General features: G+C 40.6%; 1 protein-coding gene across 1 annotated transcript in view; it reads right to left on the reverse strand.

Annotated features, from left to right (window-relative positions):
• Window positions 1–576: 576 nt before the first annotated feature.
• Window positions 577–20,687, reverse strand: part of zgc:153896 (uncharacterized protein LOC569930 homolog) — a 33,451-nt gene continuing 13,340 nt past the window's right edge. Inside the window, exons 3-6 of the mRNA XM_059981137.1 lie at window positions 11,171–11,794; window positions 8,895–9,150; window positions 4,591–4,716; window positions 577–935 (exon numbers count right to left, since the gene is read on the reverse strand). Coding sequence (XP_059837120.1) covers window positions 886–935; window positions 4,591–4,716; window positions 8,895–9,150; window positions 11,171–11,794 — 1,056 coding nt within the window. The 3' untranslated portion in view covers window positions 577–885. The remainder of the gene's footprint in view (window positions 936–4,590; window positions 4,717–8,894; window positions 9,151–11,170; window positions 11,795–20,687) is intronic.

Raw genomic sequence — 20,687 nt, forward strand, 5'->3', positions numbered from 1 at the left:
CTATATTCATTATTTTAACCAAGCCCAATATCCTACAGATGAATGAATGCCATATGAATAAGCTTGCTGATAATACTGCAAAGCCCAACTTCAAACTACAAAATCTTTCCGTTGTAACAATTCTGGCGATGCACTGGTCTGGCAGTATTTATGTAGAAACAGAACCCAAGTGATACATTGTTGACCTATCATCAGAGCTCTTTTCCTCTCGCTCTTCGAGTCTCCATGAGTACTGTCTGAGCTGCTGAACATTTCCAATATTGTTTACACGGTATTCAGTTTTCCAGCAGTAACAGTATTTTACTTTGGTAAAAATCTCGAATTATGCTGGACAATCTAATACGTTGCACACAGAATGGGTAGATGATGTGTTAGTCACTGTTAGGCTTAATATATTATTTCAGTTTCATGTGAATTACTGAAGTCCTCAACAAGCAGTTTTAACACCTCTCCTGTCCACCCCCTCCCCTCCCAGACCCTACAACTGAAGAATAATGTTGCATTTCACACCTTAGTATCAAGACTCTTGTCACTTTAATCTTAGCATTTTGTCCTAAAGAGTCCTCTGCAGACAGTGTAATTGGTAGCTACTGATGCTATTACATTGCTTCTAAAATATGAACTGCTGCCCTGCTTTTAGATAATAACAGCATGAGGGGTAGATTTTGTCTTGCTTTAATGTACAGAAAAAAAATTAAAAGAACTTTTCCATTGTAAGGGATGGATAACACTATACTCCTCAGTAGAAGTAGAGATCACCACCTACAGTTTCACAAGGAAGGAAAACTTGCCAATATTTCAAGCTTGAGTTAATTGAACAGCATTACAATTTTTTTGAAATTTAGTGTAATTGATAGACTGGTTCCTATGATAATCTTTTCAGAATCAAAATGATGTTGCTGAATAAACATTACCATCGGCTTCTATGCTTGGATCTGGAAAAACAAAATACAATTATTATATAAGCTGGAAATTCTTCAGACAAAAATCAAAAGATATTGGTTGCATGCTTTAGACAAATGTTAACTAACACTTTAATCTAATTACAAAAATCATTTACATACCAATCTAACATGAAACAGAATTTCACATACATTTCTTTCATAATCTATTTCTGTACTTAAAAGTTAATGGAAAAAAAATTCTTCATATCTCCAATAACATATCACTTTTAAACTACTATCATCAGTCTCCCCCAGTCCAGAGCAGGTGGCAAGTTGTGAGGAAGACATAAAGAGCCTACAAGGGACTACAGATAGATTCAAAAAGGCAACAATTATACCAGTGCCTAAGAAGAATAATATGAGCTGCCTTAATGACTATCGCCCAGTAGCACTCACATCTACAGTGATGAAATGCTTTGAGAGGTTGGTCATGACTAGACTGAACTGCCTCAGCAATTTGCCTATCACCACAACAGGTCAATGGCAGATGCAATCTCGATGGCTCTTCACACGACTTTAGACCACCTGGACAATATAAACACCTATGTCAGGATGCTTACACAACGCTGGAAGAACTCAGCAGGTCAGGCAGCATCCATGAGAAAAGAGTAGCCAACGTTTCGGGCTGAGACCCTTCATCAGGAATGGTGAAAAAACCTCACTGGGCTTCGGCCCTCTCTTCCCCCCACCCCCCCATTCCTGATGAAGGGTCTCGGCCCGAAACGTTGGCTACTCTTTTCTCATGGATGCTGCCTGACCTGCTGAGTTCTTCCAGCGTTGTGTACGTATTCTTTGAACCACAGCATCTGCAGTTGTATTTTTGTGTTTTTATGTCAGGATGCAGTTCATCGACTATAGCTCAGCATTTAATACCATCATTCCCACAATCCTGATTGAGGAGTTGCAGAACCTGGGCCTCTGTACCTCCCCCTGCAAATGGATCCTCAACTTTCTAACTGGAAGACCACAATCTGTGCAGATTGGTGATAATATCTGCTCCTCGCTGATGATCAACACTGGTGACCTCAAGGGTGTGTGCTTAGCCCACTGCTCTACTCTCTCTATACCCATGACTGTGTGGCTAGGAATAGCCCAAATACCATCTATAAATTTGCTGATGATTCAACCATTGTTGGTAGAATCTCAGATGGAAACGAGAGGGCATACAGGAGTGAGATATGCCAACGAGTGGAGTGGTGTTGCAGCAACAACCTTGCACTCTATGTCAGTAAGAGTGCAGGAAGAATAATGTTGAATTTCACACCTTAATATCGAGACTTTTATCACTTTAATCTTAGCATTTTGTCCTAAAGAATCCTCTTAAGACAGTGTAAGACGAAAGAACACATAGAGGGATCAGAAGTGGTGAGAGTGAGCAGTTCCTGGGTGTCAAGATCTCTGAGGACCTAACCTGGTCCCAACATATTGACGCAGTCATAAAGAAGGTAAGACAGCATTTATACTTAATTAGAAGTTTGAAGAGATTTATTATGTCAACAAATACTCTTAAAGACTTCTTTAGATTTACCGTGGAGAACATTCTGACAGGTTACATCACTGTTTGGTATGGAGGGGCTACTGCACAGGACTGAAAGAAGCTGCTTAGGGTTGTAAATTTATTCAGTTCTATCTTGAGTACTAGCCTACGAAGTACCCAGGACATCTTCAAGGAGCAGTGTCTCAGAAAGGCAGCGTCCATTATTAAGGACCTCCAGCACCCAGAGCATGCCCTTTACTCATTGTTACCATCAGGCAGGAGGTACAGAAGCCTGAAGGCACACACTCAGCAATTCAAGAACAGCTTCTTCCCCTCTGCCATCAAATTCCTAAATGGACATTGAACCCATGAACACTACCTCACTTTTTTAATATATATTACTTCTGCTTTTTGCACAATTTTTAATCTATTCTACACTGTAATTGATTTACTTATTTATTATTATGTTTTTCTTCTTCTTCATCTTCTATATTATGTATTGCATTGAACTACTGCTGCTAAGTTAATAAATTTCACGACACATGCTGGTGATAATAAACCTGATTCTGATTCTGATTCTGAACATGAAATTGATAGATGGACCATAACAAGGGAAAATGTGAGGGTACCACTTTGGAAAAAAGGGAATGAAAAAGCAGATTATTGAAGCAAGCAAATGGAGTGCAACCACAAAACACTGCATTACAAGGGGACCTGAGAGTCCTAGAACATGAAGCACAAAGGACAACACACGTAATTACAAAGGCTAAAGGAATGTTGGCCTTGATTGCAAAGGACATGGTATAAAAGTAGGTAATTTTTGTCGCAACTTCACAGCAAGAATGCACCTGGAGAACTAAATTTGGTCCCTTTTTTTAAAAAACAAATGATATACATGCGGTGAAGACAGTACAGAGAAGGTTCTGTAGGTTGGTTCCTCGAAGGAAAAGGTTGATTTATACTTAAAGGTTGACCAGGTTAGGCCTATCCTCATTGGAATTTAGAAGATCAAGAGGTAATCTTATTGAAATGCGTAATATTCCAAGAGACTTTGACAGGGAGAAGGCTGAAAGAATATTTCTACAAATGGAGTTAGCTAGAATGAGTGGGCATGGTATCAGAATAAAGAGTAATCCATTCAGCCAGAGATAAGGTACTTTGAACCTTTGATTTGGCTGCAATTTTTCTTGCAGTGAGCTGGTAAGGCTCAGAAGGTCTCTGCATCCTTGGTCTAGACTGTTTGCCATCGTATAATTTGGGCATGCAGACTGAAATCATACATGCATGCAAGTCATAGACATTCAGGCAGGCTGAATATGTTCAAGCAAATCTAGATACATAGACACAGTTCAACACATCCTAATGAGGATAACATTTTGATCCGATGCACAGACCTATTCAAAAATACCTACTTTTGCATCAGCGAGGCCTATAACATAAACATAAACCAGTACTCTGTTCTCCCAAGACCTAAGTAAAGGCAGAGCTAAAGAAGATGAAACACTAACGGATCACTTGTTAAGATATGAAGGAGGTGAATGAGCGACACCAAGATTTGTCCCTTCAAAGTTCACAAAGTCTACCTCAGTGGCAACCATGAAACCCTAGTGAACAGAGCAGTGAATGATGAATAGTATTCCCTGTATATAATCCAAGGAGTGGTGACAGAGGCAAAAATTTTCACAATATAGTATTATATATTCCAGCTCAAGGTAAAGCTACTCAATCGCGAGGAGACTTGTACACAAACATAAAATTAGGTAAAATTGGCCCCTGAGATTTTGCTGTCAACACAAGTCATTTCATATTGTCACTATAAACAATACAAAATCTGACTGCCAGAGCAATTGAGGAAGAGCACTTTGGAATGTGAGTTGAGACTTTCTGGAGGCACAAAGTCCAAGTGAAGCAGAGCAGGTGTATTTTCCTGCAAAAAGGGGTCATACAACCAGGACTAAAAGTGGATATGAATGACTGATCATCTTAGAAAGAAAGCAACAGAAATTCTGAATGCCTGCAGGTCTGAAACATCACAGAGGTTGGGCCCTACCCTGATGTGTGTTTTGTTTAAATCCTGTTAAATAAGTTATGTTTCAGTATAATTTCCAGTTATGTTGGTATACTGACAAGGGAGCTGCATCACAGTTGGCTGCTTCAAAATCTCCTTACCTTTTACTTTTTTGAATGGCGACAGTATCAAATTAATTATAAATACTATAACCAGAAAGCCAAGGACTGCACCTAATCCTATGACTGCAGAGGTGCGATCTGATCTCCCCTGGTACTTCTGAGGACCTAAAAGAGAATCATATGAACTTAGTTTACTGCTTTGTTGGAGTATTTTAACCTGTTTACTTTTAAGCTGAAATGTACAATTTGCCATAAAAATATATACATCACTGTCTTACAATATTTCATTTGCTGGAGTGAGTACTCTCTTATACATGTATGTTTCTAGAAAATACAACATTGTTTAGGTTGTGTTTTATCTAAAGCCTCAGATTGGCAAGTACGATGGCCATCTCTGAAACTAGGCTAAAGGATGGCTGCCATTGGGAGCTGAACGTCCAAAGATATACAGTGTATCAGAAAGATAGGTTAGTAGGCAGAAGGGGTGGCGTGGCCCTGTGTATAATAAATAATATTAAATCATTAGAAAGGGATGACATAGGATCGGAAGGTGTAGAGTCTCTATGGGTTGAATTAAGAAATGACCAGGGTAAAAGGACCCTAATGGCAGTTGTATACAGGCCTCCAAACAGCAGTCGGGATGTGGATTACAATTTACAGCAGGAGATAGAAAAGGCATGTCAGAAAGGCAATGTCATGATAATTGTTGGGGATTTAAACATGAAAATGGATTGGGAAAACCAGGTCAGTACTGGACTTAAAGAGATAGTATTTGTATAATGTCTTAGGGATGGCTTTTTAGAACAGCTTGTAGTTGAGCCCACTAGGGGATCAGCTGCGCTGGACTGGGTGTTGTGCAATGATCTGGAGGTGATAAGAAAGCTTAAGGTTAAGGAACCCTTGGGAAACAGTGATCACAATATGATCGAGTTCACATTGAAATTTGAGAAGGAGAAACTAAATTCCAATGTGTCGGTATTTCAGTGGAATAAAGGAAATTACAATGGCGTGAGAGGGGAACTGGCCAAGGTTGACTAGAAAGAGACACTAGCAGGAAGGACAGCAGAGCAGCAATGACTGGAATTTCTGTGAAAAATAAGGGAAATATAAGATAGATATATTCCAAGTAAGAAGAAATTTTCAAATGGAATTAGAACACTATCATGGCTGACAAGTGAAGTCAGAGCCAAAGTAAAAGCAAAAGACAGAGCATACAAGGAAGCCAAAGCTAATGGGAAGATAGAGGATTGGGAAGCTTTTAAAAACTTGCAGAAGGAAACTAAGAAAGAAAAGATAAATTATAAAAGGAAGCTGGCAATTAATATTAAAGAAGATACTATAAGCTTTTTAAAGTATATAAAGGGTAAAAGAGAGTTGAGGGTAGATATAGGACCAATAGAAAATGACACTGGAGATATTGTAATGAGGGATGCAGAGATGGCAGAGGAACTGAATGTGTATTTTGCATCAGTCTTCACAGTGGAAGACATCTGCAGTATACCGGACATTCAAGAGTGTCCGGGAAATAGAGTATGTGCAGTGAAAATTACTACTGAGAAGGTGCTCAGGAAGCTTAATGGTCTGAGGGTGGATAAATCTCCTGGACCTGATGGAATGCACCCTCGGGTTCTGAAGGAAGTAGCTGGAGAGGTTGTGGAGGCATTAACAATGATCTTTCAAGAATCAATAGATACTGGCATTGTACCGGATGACTGGAAAATTACAAATGTTACTCCACTATTTAAGAAGGATGGGACGCAGCAGAAAGGAAACTATAGACCTGTTAGCCTGACATCAGTGGTTTGGAAGTTGTTGGAATCGATTGTTAGGGATGAGATTATGGAGTACCTGGAGGCATATGACAAGAAAGGCCAAAGCCAACAAGGTTTCCTGAAAGGAATATCCTGTCTGACTAAACTACTACAATTTTTTGAGGAAATTACAGGCAGGGTAGACAAAGGAGATGGAGTAGATCTGATGTACCTGGATTTTCAGAAGGTCTTTGACAAGTTGCCGCAAATGAGGCTGCTTAGCAAGGTAAGAGCCCATGGAATTACAGGAGAGTTACTAGCATGGGTGGAGCATTGGCTGGTCGGCAGAAAACAGAGAGTGGGAATAAAGGGATCCTATTCTGGCTGGCTGCCGGTTACCAGTAGAGTTCCACAGGGGTCAGTGTTGGGGCTGCTGCTTTTTACAATGTATGTCAGTGATTTGAACTATGGGATTAATGGATTTGTGGCTAAATTTGCCAATAATACAAAGGTATGTGGAGGAGTGGGTAGTATTGAGGAAACAGAGAGCCCACAAAAAAACTTAGATAATTTAGGGGAATAGGCAAAGAAGTGGCAATGTTGCAAAGTGTATGATCATGCTCTTTGGTGGAAGAAATAAACAGACAGACTATTATTTAGATGGGGAGAGAATTCAAAATACAGAGATGCAAAGGGACTTGGGAGTCCTTGTGCAGGATACCCTAAAGGTTAACCTCCAGGCTGAGTCAGTGGTGAAGAAGGCGAATGCAATGTTGGCATTCATTTCTAGAGGTATAGAATAGAAGAGCAGGGATGTGATGTTGAGGCTCTATAAGACACCCATGTGACCACACTTGGAGTGTATTGTGTGCAGTTTTGGGCTCCCTATTTTAGAAAGGATATACTGACATTGGAGAGGATTCAGAAAAGATTCATGAGAATGTTTCCAAGAATAAGGAACATCTGGCAGCTCTTTGGCTGTATTCCCTGCAGTTCAGGAGAATGATGGGGGATCTCATAGAAACATTCCAAATATTAAAAGGCCTGAACAGATTAGATATGGCAAAGTTATTTCCCATGGTAGGGGACTCTAGGACATGAGGGCACAATTCAGGATTTAAGGATATACATTTAGAACAGAGACATGCAGAAATTACTTTAGTCAGATGGTGGTAAATCTGTGGAATTTGTTGCCAGTGCGGCTGTGGAGGCGAAGTCATTGGTTGCACTTAAGGCAGAGATAGATAGGTTCTTGATTAGCCAGGGCATCAAAGGGTATGGGGAGAAGGCAAGGGAGTGGGGATGACTGTAAGAATTGGATCAGCCCATGATTGAATGGTGGAGCAGTCTCGATGGGCTGAATGGCCTGCTTCTGCTCCTATATCCTATGGTCTTAGAGAATGCAACCTCCCTTAGATTCATTTTTGAACACTGGTTAAAATGGAAAATGAAAGAAGGTGGTACACACTGGGGTGGGGTGCAGAATCTCTGTTTGAACTTATAAAACTTCCTGAGCTACTGTAGTTTTCAATGATTCATGCAGACAACTGCACTGCCATTTCAACAACAAAATCTGGACCTCTATTGGCAAGCCTGAGATTCAGCATCAGGAAACATCCAATGCTTTGCATGTATCACTTTAGGCCCAAATATAAACCAAAGGAAATTACATCCTGTAGATATCACTATGTCTTATTGCAGAGATGAATTTTGGCCAAATACTCTGTTGTAATAACAGAAAGTTCTGGAAACACTCATTGGATCAGGCAGCAACTATTCTCCATTGCTTTCTTGTCTATAAATTCCCTCTCCACTTTTAATAAAATCTTCACATCTTTTGTGTCCACTGTTAATGACAGAGGAAACAGAAGCATTTAATATTCCCTGCCTCAACATGAAGGATACCCTTGGGTTCCTAATTTGCATTACTTTTTTCCCCAGCTAACATTTTCCCCTAGCTCTCTCCACTTTGGCAACAGAAACACAAAATCACCTCAGTCAATTTGGGGTATGCTGCTATGGTTTGGAACTCCCCTCCCGCAACAAAACTCAAGCACTTCTCCTTGAATGCAGAGCAGAAGAATGGGATTTTTGAGGCAGTTGATCTCCAACCTTGGAGTTCAATTCGGAATAGGTAACCTGGACAGAATGGTAGTTCTTGATAGGTTCTACCCAGTTTTGGGTTCATAACAGATCAGGCTCATTTTGTGTTCTGGTGTCCCCCTGTGATCATCAATTTTTAAAAGCCAAGACACAAACCATCTTCCCAGTGCTCTTCACATGTATCCATTGGAAAGACAACTAGAAGTAACTTCAAATTCTCTAAATTAGTCCTCATCAGCCACCTTGCAACCCCCCCCCCCCACCCATGGCAAGCAGACAGTTTCCTCAAAAGTTTCCCAAAGCTTGCCATTATTAGCAGTTTCCTGGTTGCTATGAAGTTCTATAATTACTGATCAATTAAGTTTTCAACTGACATTTTCACACGCATTAGTTTCCACACACTGAACATAAACAATGTAACTTTCTCTTAAAGTGATGTGTCTATGTCATAAAATATATAGATGTATGAAGAAGGGGCTTTTCCAATACCTGGAGTATTGATTATTTTGTCAGATGTACCTACAAACGGTACAAGCATTTCATTAGTGAATGCCAATGATCCATTGTTTGGTTCAGGTTTCACTCCCAATAACTTGCACATCAAAGGGTATATGTGAATACTGTCAAAGGGCTCTGCCAGGTAAGAGTTCTTAAAATCTGGGCCAAAAGCTCGGAAAATCATCTTCATATCCATTTCTCCATTGTCAAATCCATGATCTCCTTTGTTGAAGTATATGATGATTCTCTGAAATGATAAATGGTCAGTCTTAAATAGTTCAGTCAATTTTACTATTGTGTTTTGTAACCAGAAATCTGTAGCCATTGTCTTATAAATAATGAAATCTGTAAATCACTTTACTGAATTTAAAACAATGACAAAGCTAATGTCAATGAGTCTACCAGTTTTTGTAAATGTGAAAATCAGTCAGCAACTTAAAAGAAATGAAGTTGCATTTGTAACCAGAAGCTAAATAAGAGAATTGTGTGATGAGAAACAGCTATGAGAGGGAAGAAAAGGCAAAAATGAATACTGCAAGTAATAAGTGTTTCAGTAATTAGTGTGTAAAAGAATTAGTAAAAGCGCAACAGTACCTCTTTCACTTCAAGGGGCTGAAGAAGTTCAGCATGAGTCCCCAAATCCTCAGGACTTTCTATAGGGGCCCCATAGAGAGCATCCTGACTGGCTGTGTCACTGCCTGGTACAGGAACTCTACCTCCCTCAAACGCAGGGCACTGCAGAGAGTAGTATGGACAGCCCAGCAAATCTGTGGATGTGAACTTCCCTCTATTCAGGACATTTACAGCAGCAGGTGCATAAAAAGGGCCCGGAGGATCACCAGGGACTCCAGCCACCCCAGCCACAAACTATTTCAGCTGCTTCCATCTGGCAAATGGTACTGCAGCATTAAGGACAGGACCAATAGGCTCTGGGACAGCTTCATTCATCGAGCCATCAGATTTATCAATACACATTGTATCTGATTGTGTATCTGACTGTACATAGATGCATACAAAACAATTATGTATACAGTCTGAGTGTTTGGGCTATATCCTCTCACATTTCTCTTTCTTATCGCTTGTACATAGCGACAGAGATGCAACATAAAGATTTTTACTCCCTCATATTGTGAGATGGATGTAAGAAATAAAATAAATTCTAAATTCTAGTGACCAGTTAGTTTAAATATCTTGATAAAGTACAAGGCAATGGAGTTGGAACCCGTACTTTTCTGCACATATACGCCCAATCTCCGTGTGTTCTTCCTGAGAATGGTACGCTAAAGTGATTCTACTTCAAGACATCCTACAGTACTGAGGATTCCTCTCTTCGGTCTGGGAATAACAATCTGCCAGAAGAACTCAGCAATTTCAGGCAGCTTCTGTGGGAGGAAAGGAAATGTTTCAAGTTAAAGCCCTGCATCAGAATTTGAACCAAATCGTTGACAATTCCTTTCCTCCCACAGATACTGCTTGACCTGCTGAGTTTCTTCAAAAGATTGTTTGTTGCTCCAGTTTCCAACATCTGCAGATTCTTATGCCTTCAATCTGGCAACGCTGTGTAGCAAGAACTGACTTGGTTAAGTAAGAATATAGAATTAAAGAATAAGAAGGGCTGCACTACGTCATAGCTCATAGCTCCGATGACTTGGGTTCAGTTCAGATCTCTGGTGCTGTCAGTGTGGATGTTCTCCCTGTGACAACTCAGGTTTCCTCCTGGTGCTCTGGTTTCCTCCCACATCCCAAAAGTCTGTTGGTTGGTAGGTTAATTGGTCACTGTAAATTACCACCAGTATGGATCTGAAGGTTCGAAGGGGAAAGTTAGGAGAATAAAATGGGATTAGTAGGATTAGTGCAAATGGGTGCTTAATGGTTGACATGAGCTTGGGTCCCATTTTCATGTAGTACAACACCATGACTACACTATCACTATGAGCTAAATAGCCCTTGTTTTTGTATTTTGCTGCTGCCTGAAAGTTTGACTAAAAAGGGTCTAAAAGTATGAATGAAACTCACAGGCAAAATAGAAAGAACTGAAGGTGGAATCAGCAACTCATCATTTGAGAAGTTGTTCATTGACAAGGCACTAGAGAAATAAATATTTCTAAAGGAAAACATTCATATTATTTTGCTATTCATAATTTCAATTAAATTAATGTTGAACATATAAAGAATATACAGATTCATAAACTCACAGCTACCAAAGAAATAGCTCTCCTTTTCACCCCTTAAATAATTAAAAGGAAACAAACCCAGATGCCACTTACCCCATTTACATTATAGCCATTGTCTCCATAAACAAGGATGGGCAAAATACGATCGTTTTTGCTATAGTGAAATCTTTCAGGAAATTCTTCCTTTTTATATACTTTTAGATGAGGATGCGCATTCTTCAGTGCCCGGTAGACTTCTTCAATTTTTCCATTCTTTGGAAGAATCATCCCGAGTCCTCCATAGTCTAATAATTCAAACTGAATATTTTTAAAACTGACAAAATTTGACAGCTTGATTTCATTAACTTCAGGGTATTTCTTTATTGTCGTCATTCCATGGTCTGAGGTTATTATAACGTTTAATATGTCTTTCAGGTTGTGCCTATCAATACTCGATATTAAGTAACCAATGGTTCTGTCAATCTGTCGGATTATTTCCCGCCTCTGAGGTGTTTCCGGTCCCGCTTTGTGCCCGATGCTATCAGGTTCTCCGTAGTAAAGAGTTACAAAATCAAAGTCTTCCTTTTCAAACCAATCCAGGACCATATCAATATTAATTCTCCATTCTGTTTCATTAGAGTCTGGGTGATCGAGTGATTCCCCCAGAGACCTGTACACTGCTTGTCCGCCATAGGTCACATTTCCTCCTGGGTAATGGAATGATGCAACTTTTTTTCCCTGTACGCAGAATTCAAAATATTTGTTACTTTTTTTCACTCTTAATGGTGAAAGTTAACTTGCAAAAGAACTTTGGAATGACTCTTCTAATAATTCATTGGGAAATGTTCCTGCTATTTTTTTCTGTATCCAGGGAAATTGCTGGTGTTGTTTTACAAATTAATCAAATTTGTAATTAATGAATGAAAGAATGCCCGAGAAAATTCATTTAACTGTATTATCAATCTCCCTAACATTGTTTCAAAAAACACAGAATTGATTAATGTCACTTTCAAAACACCACTGGCAAGCATTCTTGTATAACACAACTCAGATTCTGAAACAATGGAGTAAAATGTCCCTTATGAATATCATCTTTCTTCCAAGGCTTTGCATTAAAGGGTCATAAAACGATACTACTTCTTCAGTACTGGCAATGTTGACAGGAAATTAGGTAATCCTCTATACAGAATTCCTTGAAGAACACTGCAGACAGGAAGCAGTGCAAGAGCTAATTTCCAAGGTTTTTGACCTTACAAATAGAGCTTTGCTAAGAGAGAGGAAGCAGATATATCTTCATAGCTTTCTGAAAAAGAGTATGCACAAATTGGTAAATGCCTTTAATTTCCATTTTAATTTAAAAGTAAGCCAGCGGTGAGAGTAGGAGCATCAAGCTTTGACTCAAGAGGCTTCGACAAGAAGAGGCTGAGGCCAAAGACACAGGTTAGAAAATTTGGTCTTGGTTGCCCATTGTACACTGCAGGCAGGATGGCAGATATGGCAGTGGAATGCTCCTCCTGTGGAAAGTGGGAATTCATGGAGCCTGATGGTCTCCCTGATGACTACACCTGCAGCCAACTCCAGATCATGAAAGACTGCGTTAAGGAGCTGGAGCTGGAGTAGGATGAAGTCAGGATCACCTGGGAGGCAGAGCAATTGATAGATATGACTTTTGAGCAGCTGGTTACACCCAGAGTGCAGAATTCAGGCAGTAGATGGGTGAACACTGAGAGAGGTAAAGGGAGAAGGAAGTCAGTGCAGGGTCTCCCTGTGGCCATTCCCCTCAGCAACAGGTATAACCCTTTGGATACTGTTGAGGGGTATGACCTATCTGGGCAAGGCAGCAGGAGCCTAACCTATAGCACTGCAGTCGGCTCTGAACCTTAGAAGGGTAGGGTGAAGTCAAGTGGGGCAATAGTCATATGGGACTCAACAGTTAGGGGGACAGATAGGAGATTCTGCGGCAACAAAAGGGACACCAGAATAGTCTGTTGTCTCCCAGGTGCTAGGGTCCAGGATGCCTCTGAGTAGTTGCAGAATATTCTTGAAGGGGAGGGTGGAAGCTGGAGGTTGTGGTATACGTTGGTACCAATGACATAGGCAGGAGAGGGGTAGAGATCCTGCGCAGTAAGTTTCAGGAGTTAGGAAGGAGCCTAAAAAGCAGGTCCTCCACAGTGTTGATTTCCAGATTACTCTCAATGCCATGAGCTAGTGAAGGTCAGAATAAGAAGATAGCGCAGATGAATGAGTGGCTGAAGAGATGGTACAGGGGGCAGGGTTTCAAGTATTTGGATCATTGGAACCTTTTCTGGAGAAGGTGTGACCTGTGCAAGTAGGATGGGTTGCACCTGAACTGGAAGGGAACCAATATCCTGGGAGAGAGGTTTTGCTAATGCTGTTGGGGAGGGTTTAAACTAGATTTGCAGGGGGGTGGGAACCGAAGAGAAGAGGCAGAGGATGGGGCGGTTAGCGCACAAATAGAGTTAGCATTTAGGGAGTTTGTGAGGAAGGATAGGCAGATGATAGAGTAAGGATGCACTCAGACAGATAGTTTGAGATGTGTCTATTTTAATGCAAGGAGGATCATAAGCAAGGCAGATTAACTTTGAGATCAATACATGGAACTATGATATTGTGGCCATTACAGACACTTGGATGGCCATTACAGAGACTTGGATGACCATTACAGAGACTTGGATGACTCAGGAGCAGGAATGGATGCTGAGTGTGCTGGGCTTTAGATGTTTCAAAAAAGGACAGGGAGGGAGGCAAAAGGGGTGGGTGTGGCACTGCTAATCATGGATAGTATTACAACTGCAGAAAAGGAGGAAGTCATGGAGGGATTGTCTACTGAGTCATTGTGGGTGGAAGTCAAAAACAGGAAGAGGGCAATAACTCTACTGGGTGTTTTTATAGACCCCCCCCCCATAGTAACAGAGGCATTGAGAAACAGATAGGGAGACGGATTCTGGAATGGTGCAATAATAATCGGGTTGTTGTGATGGGTGATTTTTAACTTTCTTAATATGGACTGGCATCTCCTTAGAGCAAGGGGTTTAGATGGGGTGGAGTTTGTTAGGAGTGTTCAGGAAGATTTCCTGTCATAATATTTAGATAAGCCAACCAGAGGAGTGGCTGTACTTCATCTGGTATTGGGAAATGAACCTGTTCAAGTGTCAAATCTCTTGGTGTGAGAGCATTTTGGAAGTAGTGATCACAACTCTATCTCCTTTACCGGGAACTTAGGAACATAAATTGGGAGCAGATGTTCTCAGGGAAATGCACAGAAAAATGTGGCAAATGTTCAGGGACACATTTGCATGGTGTTCTGCATAAGTACATTCCAATGAGACAGGGAAAGGATGGTAGGCTGTTGAAAATCTAGTCAAGAAGAAAAGCTTACAAAAGGTTCACGAAACTAGTTACTGTCAGAGTTTGAGAAAATTACAAGGGTGCAAGAAAGGAGCTCAAGAATGAAATTAGGAGAGCTAGAAGGGGCCATGAAAGGGCCTTGGCAAGCTGGATTAAGGAAACCCCCAAGGCATTCTACAAGTATGTGAAGAGCAAGAGGATGGGCCTTGTGAGAATAGGACCAATCAGGAATGAGAGTGGAAATGTGTGCTCAGAGCCGGAGGAGGTAGCGGAAGTACTTAATGAATACTTTGCTTCAGTATTCACCAGTGAAAAGGATCTTGGCAATTGTGGGGATGACTTAAGGAAGACTGAAACACGAGTGTATAGACATTAAGAAAGAGGATGTGCTGGAGCTTTTGAAAGGTATTAAGTTAGATAAGTAAACAGGACCAGGAGAGATATATCCCAGGCTAATGTGAGAGGTGAAGGAGGAGATAGCTGAGCCTCTGGCGATGATCTTTGCACCATCAATAGGGACAGGAGAAGTACCAGAGGACTGGAAGGTTGCAAACATTGTTCCCTTGTTCAAGAAAGGGAGTAGAGATAACCCAGGAAATTAGAGACCAGTGAGTCTTACTTCTGTGGTGGGCAAGTTGTTGGAGAAGGTCCATAGAGGCAGAATTTATGAGCATTTGGAGAGACATAATCTAATTAGGGATGGTCAGCATGGCTTGTCAAGGGCAGATAATGATTTGCGAACCTAACTGAATTCTTTGAGGATGTAACAAAACACATCGATGAAGGTAGAGTAGTGGTTATAATGTATATGGATTTAAGTAAGGCATTTGATAAAATTCCCCATGCGAGACTCATTCAGAAAGTAATGAGGCATGGGATCCAAGGAGACATTGCTTTGTGGATCCAGAATTGGCCTGACCACAGAAGGCAGTTATGGATGATTCGTTCAATCCTGATAAGCATGAAGTGGTTAAGTTAGATAGGTCAAATTTGAAGACAGAATATAATAATAATGGTAAGACTCTTGGTAGTGTAGAGGATCAGTGAGATCTTGGGGTCCATGTCCATACAACACTCAAAGCTGCTGTGCAGGTTGACAATGCTGTTAAGAAGGCGTATGGTATGTTGGCCTTCATCAATTGTGGGACTGGATTCAAGAACCATGAGGTTATGTTACAGCTATATAAGACCTTAGTTAGACCCCACCTGGAGTATTGTGTTCAGTTCTGGTCACCTTATTACTGGAAAGATGTGGATTCTATAGAGAGAGTGCAGGGGAGATCTACAAGGATGCTGCCTGGATTGGAAAGCATGCCTTATGAGAATAGGTTGGGTGAACTTGGCCTTTTCTCCTTGGAGTGAAGGAGGATGAGAAGAGAACTGATAGAGGTGTATAAGATGATGGGAGGCACTGATTGTGTGGATAGCCAGAGGGTTTTTTCCCAGGGCTGAAATGAGGGCATGGTTTTAAGCTGCTTGGAAGTAGGTACAAACAGCATGTCATAAATAGGTTTTTCCATACAGGAAGTGGTGGGTGCGTGGAATACACTGCTAGAGATGGTGGTGGAGGCAGATGCAATAGGGTCTTTCAAGAGATTCTTAGATAGGTACATCGAACTTAGAAAAATAGAGGGCTATGCGATAGGGCAATTCCAGGGAGTTTCTGGAGTAGGTTACATGGATGGCACAACATTGTGTGCCGAAGGGCTTGTAATGTGCTGTAGATTTCTAGATTTCTATGTTCATCATCCCAATCCCACTCTGACCCTTTTGCCTCTTTCACTGCTACAAGAACAGCATCTTATCTTTCCTCTGGGCACTTTGCAGCCTCTGAACTCAATATCAAACTCCCCCAACTTCGGGGTAACTCTTCTTTCTGTCAGTATCAGAACTGGCTATTTCAGCCTATTATCATTTTATCTGTTAGCTCTTTCTATTACAGGTGCTCGCCAGGGTTTCCAACAGCATTCTGGTCCTGTAAACAGTTCAGAACCCGGACAGTTTGCATATCAGTAATGCAGCCGCAAACTGAGGTCTCAGGTGGCAGAAGATGCTTACAGACCCACAGCAAATCCATCCTGCTGGTTCCCTAATCCTCATCTGTATGTGCAGGTTGTACACAAGTCAAGTATTTGTAACCCAGAGAAGACCAGTAGTATAGCCTGGTTGTTGGGCATGTTTCACAACCTGGCTATTAGCAATACATAACACAAACAAAACATAACATGCTTCAGATTGCCCCATTAATTCATTTAGAATCAGAATCAGGTTCATTATCACTTCAAGTGTCATGGAATTTGTTAACTTAGCAGGAACAGTTCAATGCAATACAGATAACACAAAAAGAAAAAAATAAATAAGTTAATAAATTCAGTATGTATAAATATATATATTAAATAGTTAGATTAAAAATACTGCAAAACAGAAATAATATAAAAAAGCAAGGTAGTGTTCAAGGGATCAATGTCCATTTAGGAATCGTATAACAAAGGGAAAGAAGCTGTTCCTAAATCACTGAGTGTGTGCCTTCAGACTTCTGTACCTCCTTCCTGACAGTAACAATGAGAAGAAAGCATGTCCTGGGTGATGGATAATGGATACCACCCTTTCTGAGGCACTGCTTCTTGAAAATGTCTTGGATACTATGGAGGCTGGTACCCAAGATGGAGCTGACTAATTTTACAACTTTCTGTAGCTTCTTTAGGTCCTGTGCAATAGCAACCCCCCCCCCCCCCCACTCCATTACAGGATGGTGATTCAGCCCATCAGAATGCTCACCACTGTACGTCTATAGACATTTTCAAGTGTCTTAGGTGACAAACCAAATCTCTTCAATCTCCTAATGAAATAGAGCTGCTGTCTTGCCTTCTTTATAGATGCATCAATGTGTTGGGACCAGGTTAGGTCCTCAGAGATCTTGACACCCAGGAACATGAAATTGCCCACTCTTTCCACTTCTGGCCCCTCTATGAGGATTGGTTCACGTTCCTTAGTCTTACCCTTCCTGAAGTCCACAATCCTGATGAAAATTGAAAATGGAGCTATTGTTTCAGGCCCCAGGCTCTTTGTCAACATCTTTTTCCATGTATTCTGCCTGATCTGCTGAGTGTTCCCAGCATTTTCCATTGTTTTTAATCTTTGTGGACTTCATGATTTTAGTTTCACATCGTCAGAAGTATCCTCTTTATTTTCAACCTATCGCTGCTATTAAAAACCAACTTTTTTTTAACTCTCTTTTCCACTTCTCATGAAGGGCTTAAAATGTTAACTGTTCTCTTTCCATTGATTCTACCCGACCCACGTTTCCAGCATTTCGTTCTTATTTTAAATATTCAGCAGCTGTACTTTAAAAACATGTCCTCCTATTTTTGCTAAATGTGACTTAGCATTTTCATTGGAGCATGCATTTGGCTGCATTGCAGGGTTCCCTAACATGCATTTATAGGGGGCGTTCATGCATTTACAAATTTCCTGACAACTTCCTTCCATGATTGGCACATCTTTTATCAGAGTCTGTTTCAGTTTTTTTAATCATTTATAATCTGATGAACATGGGACTTCTTTTGCAGGATTTGTTAGTCATTTCTGACAAGTTAATTTAGATGGGGTGGTATTTGGAAGCCTGTTGAAAACATCTGATGGTGTGGTGTCTACAGTCCTAGTTTGGATCCATCCACAAGAGGTTTGTATAGCAGAGCTGTGAAGTGCAGTGCCAAGAACTGCAAGGGAAATGTGTCTTAACCTTTCAATAATGCTCATTTTGATCTTCAGGCATTATTAAAAACTGCTATTTTTGTGAGAGAGTTGTCCATGTCACAATTTAGATTGCCAGAGCAGAGGAAAATTTCTTCAAGGTTGGCATTCCTGGAAGGGAAGAGGCAATGAATTCAACTGTAAATGGAAATCAAAACCAGAGCTATTGTTTCAAACCCCAGGCTGTCAATATTTCTTTCCAGGTATGCTGCCTATTTTTCCTGCGTGTTTCCAGCTTTTTCTGTTTTTCATCAGATTTACAGCTTATGTAGTGATTTTGGCATTAATTTTGATTAAAAACTAATTTTAATTTTGATGAGAAACTAGCTTTGGGTGATGCATTGATGTTGACCTTATCTGAGGGAACTGGATGTGAGAAAAACCTTGCCAGATTGTGTGACTTCAAAATAAAAAGTACATTCTCTTTTAAGACTGCTGTCAGCTCAAATAGAAACATGTGGAAAAAGTCATTAATACCATATTAATGGGATTCTCATCTCCACAATATTATTATTTTTGGACATTGTACAGACTAATTTCTAGGTCTTTTTAATCAAAGTGTTTTTAAAATGTATGAAAATATTGTTATGTGGTAGTTAACTGTTTAACAGTATATAAGTAGAAAGTAGAGAACGTAGGAAATGCTCAGCAGGTCAGGCAGCATCTTTGGAGAGATATACAGAATTAACATGAACACAGAATTAATTCTTCATCCCTCCATACAAGGATCTAAACAGTCCTTTAAGATGAGGCAGAATTCACCTCCTCCAACCTCTACTACACATTTGGCAAGACCAACCTGCAACTGCTTTGCAATCTATCTAACCTATGTATCCCTTTCCCACTCCTACTGGAGACCTAGGTTCTGTCTCTATTAGTGGATCCATTTTATTCTGCCCACCAAGCCCCTCAACCCACTGTTGCCTAGATTCATTACTCTTCACCTCCGGGTTCTACCTGCCCATCACCCACACACTTCTTCATCTTCAGTTTTTTTTTCTCCCTAGATCTAGTTTTCCTGTCCCAGCAGCCATCTGCCCATCATCTCTCCTTTGTTTAGTTCCATATTACTTCCCAGTCTATATCTCTACCTTAGTCCTCTTCTCTCCCTGACTCTATCTCAAAACTCCCTCCTTCACTCCTCCTCCTGCTCTAACTGCCCATTATCCCCCACCTCACCTGGGTTGACCCACCATCTATTAGCCTATCTCGCCCCTCCCTTTCACCTCTTTAAATGAGCTGTCTTCTGTCTCCACTCTAAATCCTGAAGCAGAGTGTCAACTCAAAGTGTTAACCATTCCTTTGTACTCCAGAAATGCCGAGTGACCCACTGAGTGCCCCAGTCTCCAGCATCTGCAAGCTCTTATGTCAGCAGAATTAGCATCACAGCCGACGAATTGGAAAACTGAGAAGGTAACTGTGCTAGGGAGGTGAAAACACAGGGTAACACACACAGACTGCTGGAGGGACTCAGCAGGTCAGGCAGCATCTATGGAGGTGAAAGGTCCTGGCCCGAAATGTAAACTCTTTATTCATTTCCATCAATTCCGCCAGCAATCTGTGTGTGTTGCTCTGGATTTCCAGCATCTGCTGAATCTCTGTGATTAGTAAACATGGGGAATACCTGTGCTAGGGTGAAGATCAGATTATCTGGATAACATGAATGTTGCTGGTACCACTTATGAGAAAGCGATAAGTATTTGTTAATCATAACTGATCAACCTGCAGAAGTGCAAAAGGAGAGAGATGACTCAGGATAATACGGAGGATAAAAGACAATATTGGAACTGTGAGAAGCAGTTGCCGGAAACCTGGAATAAAATAGATTGTTGGAAAATGAAGACCAGGTAGCATCTATGGAGAAAAATTCAGTTAATTTTGAAGGTGATCGCCTTTCACTAGAACTAGCCGCAATTACACTACATGCTGTATATCACTGATCAGCTGTAATGATTATCTAGATGGCAGATGACCAACTGGGCAACACACACACAATGCTGGAGGAACTCAGCAAGCCAGGAAGCATCTATGGAAAAGAGAACAGTCAATGTTTTGGGCCGAGTTTATAGGCCATTTAGAACAAGTATTCTTGCAAGATCATAACAGTGTACAGTAAATTGCAAAAAGGCTATAAATATTTAAATTTATAAATAAACTTCCTGAAGAAATTCCTGATGAAGGGTCTTGACCAGAAATGTCAACTCTTTATTAATTTCCATAGACGCTACCTGACCCACTGAGTTCCTCCAGCATTTTGTGTGTGTTGCTCTAAATTTCCAGTATCTGCAGGGTCTCTTATGCTTATAAGTATTTAATAGAAGTTTGTTTAGACTGAGAATTAGGTAGAGACTGTAGAAATTGTGGGTCACTAAACTGTTGGGTGTAGAAAAGAAAAATGGGGGAAAGAGTATGAAACCTAAAGTAATTGAACATCAGATCAATATTGAATTAATTTCAATCAAGTAATTTGACAGTCCTAGGATAGTAATGGGTATGGGGCTAGGGTGGG

The sequence above is a fragment of the Hypanus sabinus genome, chromosome 9 (assembly GCF_030144855.1).
Source record: "Hypanus sabinus isolate sHypSab1 chromosome 9, sHypSab1.hap1, whole genome shotgun sequence".
NCBI lineage: Eukaryota > Metazoa > Chordata > Chondrichthyes > Myliobatiformes > Dasyatidae > Hypanus > Hypanus sabinus.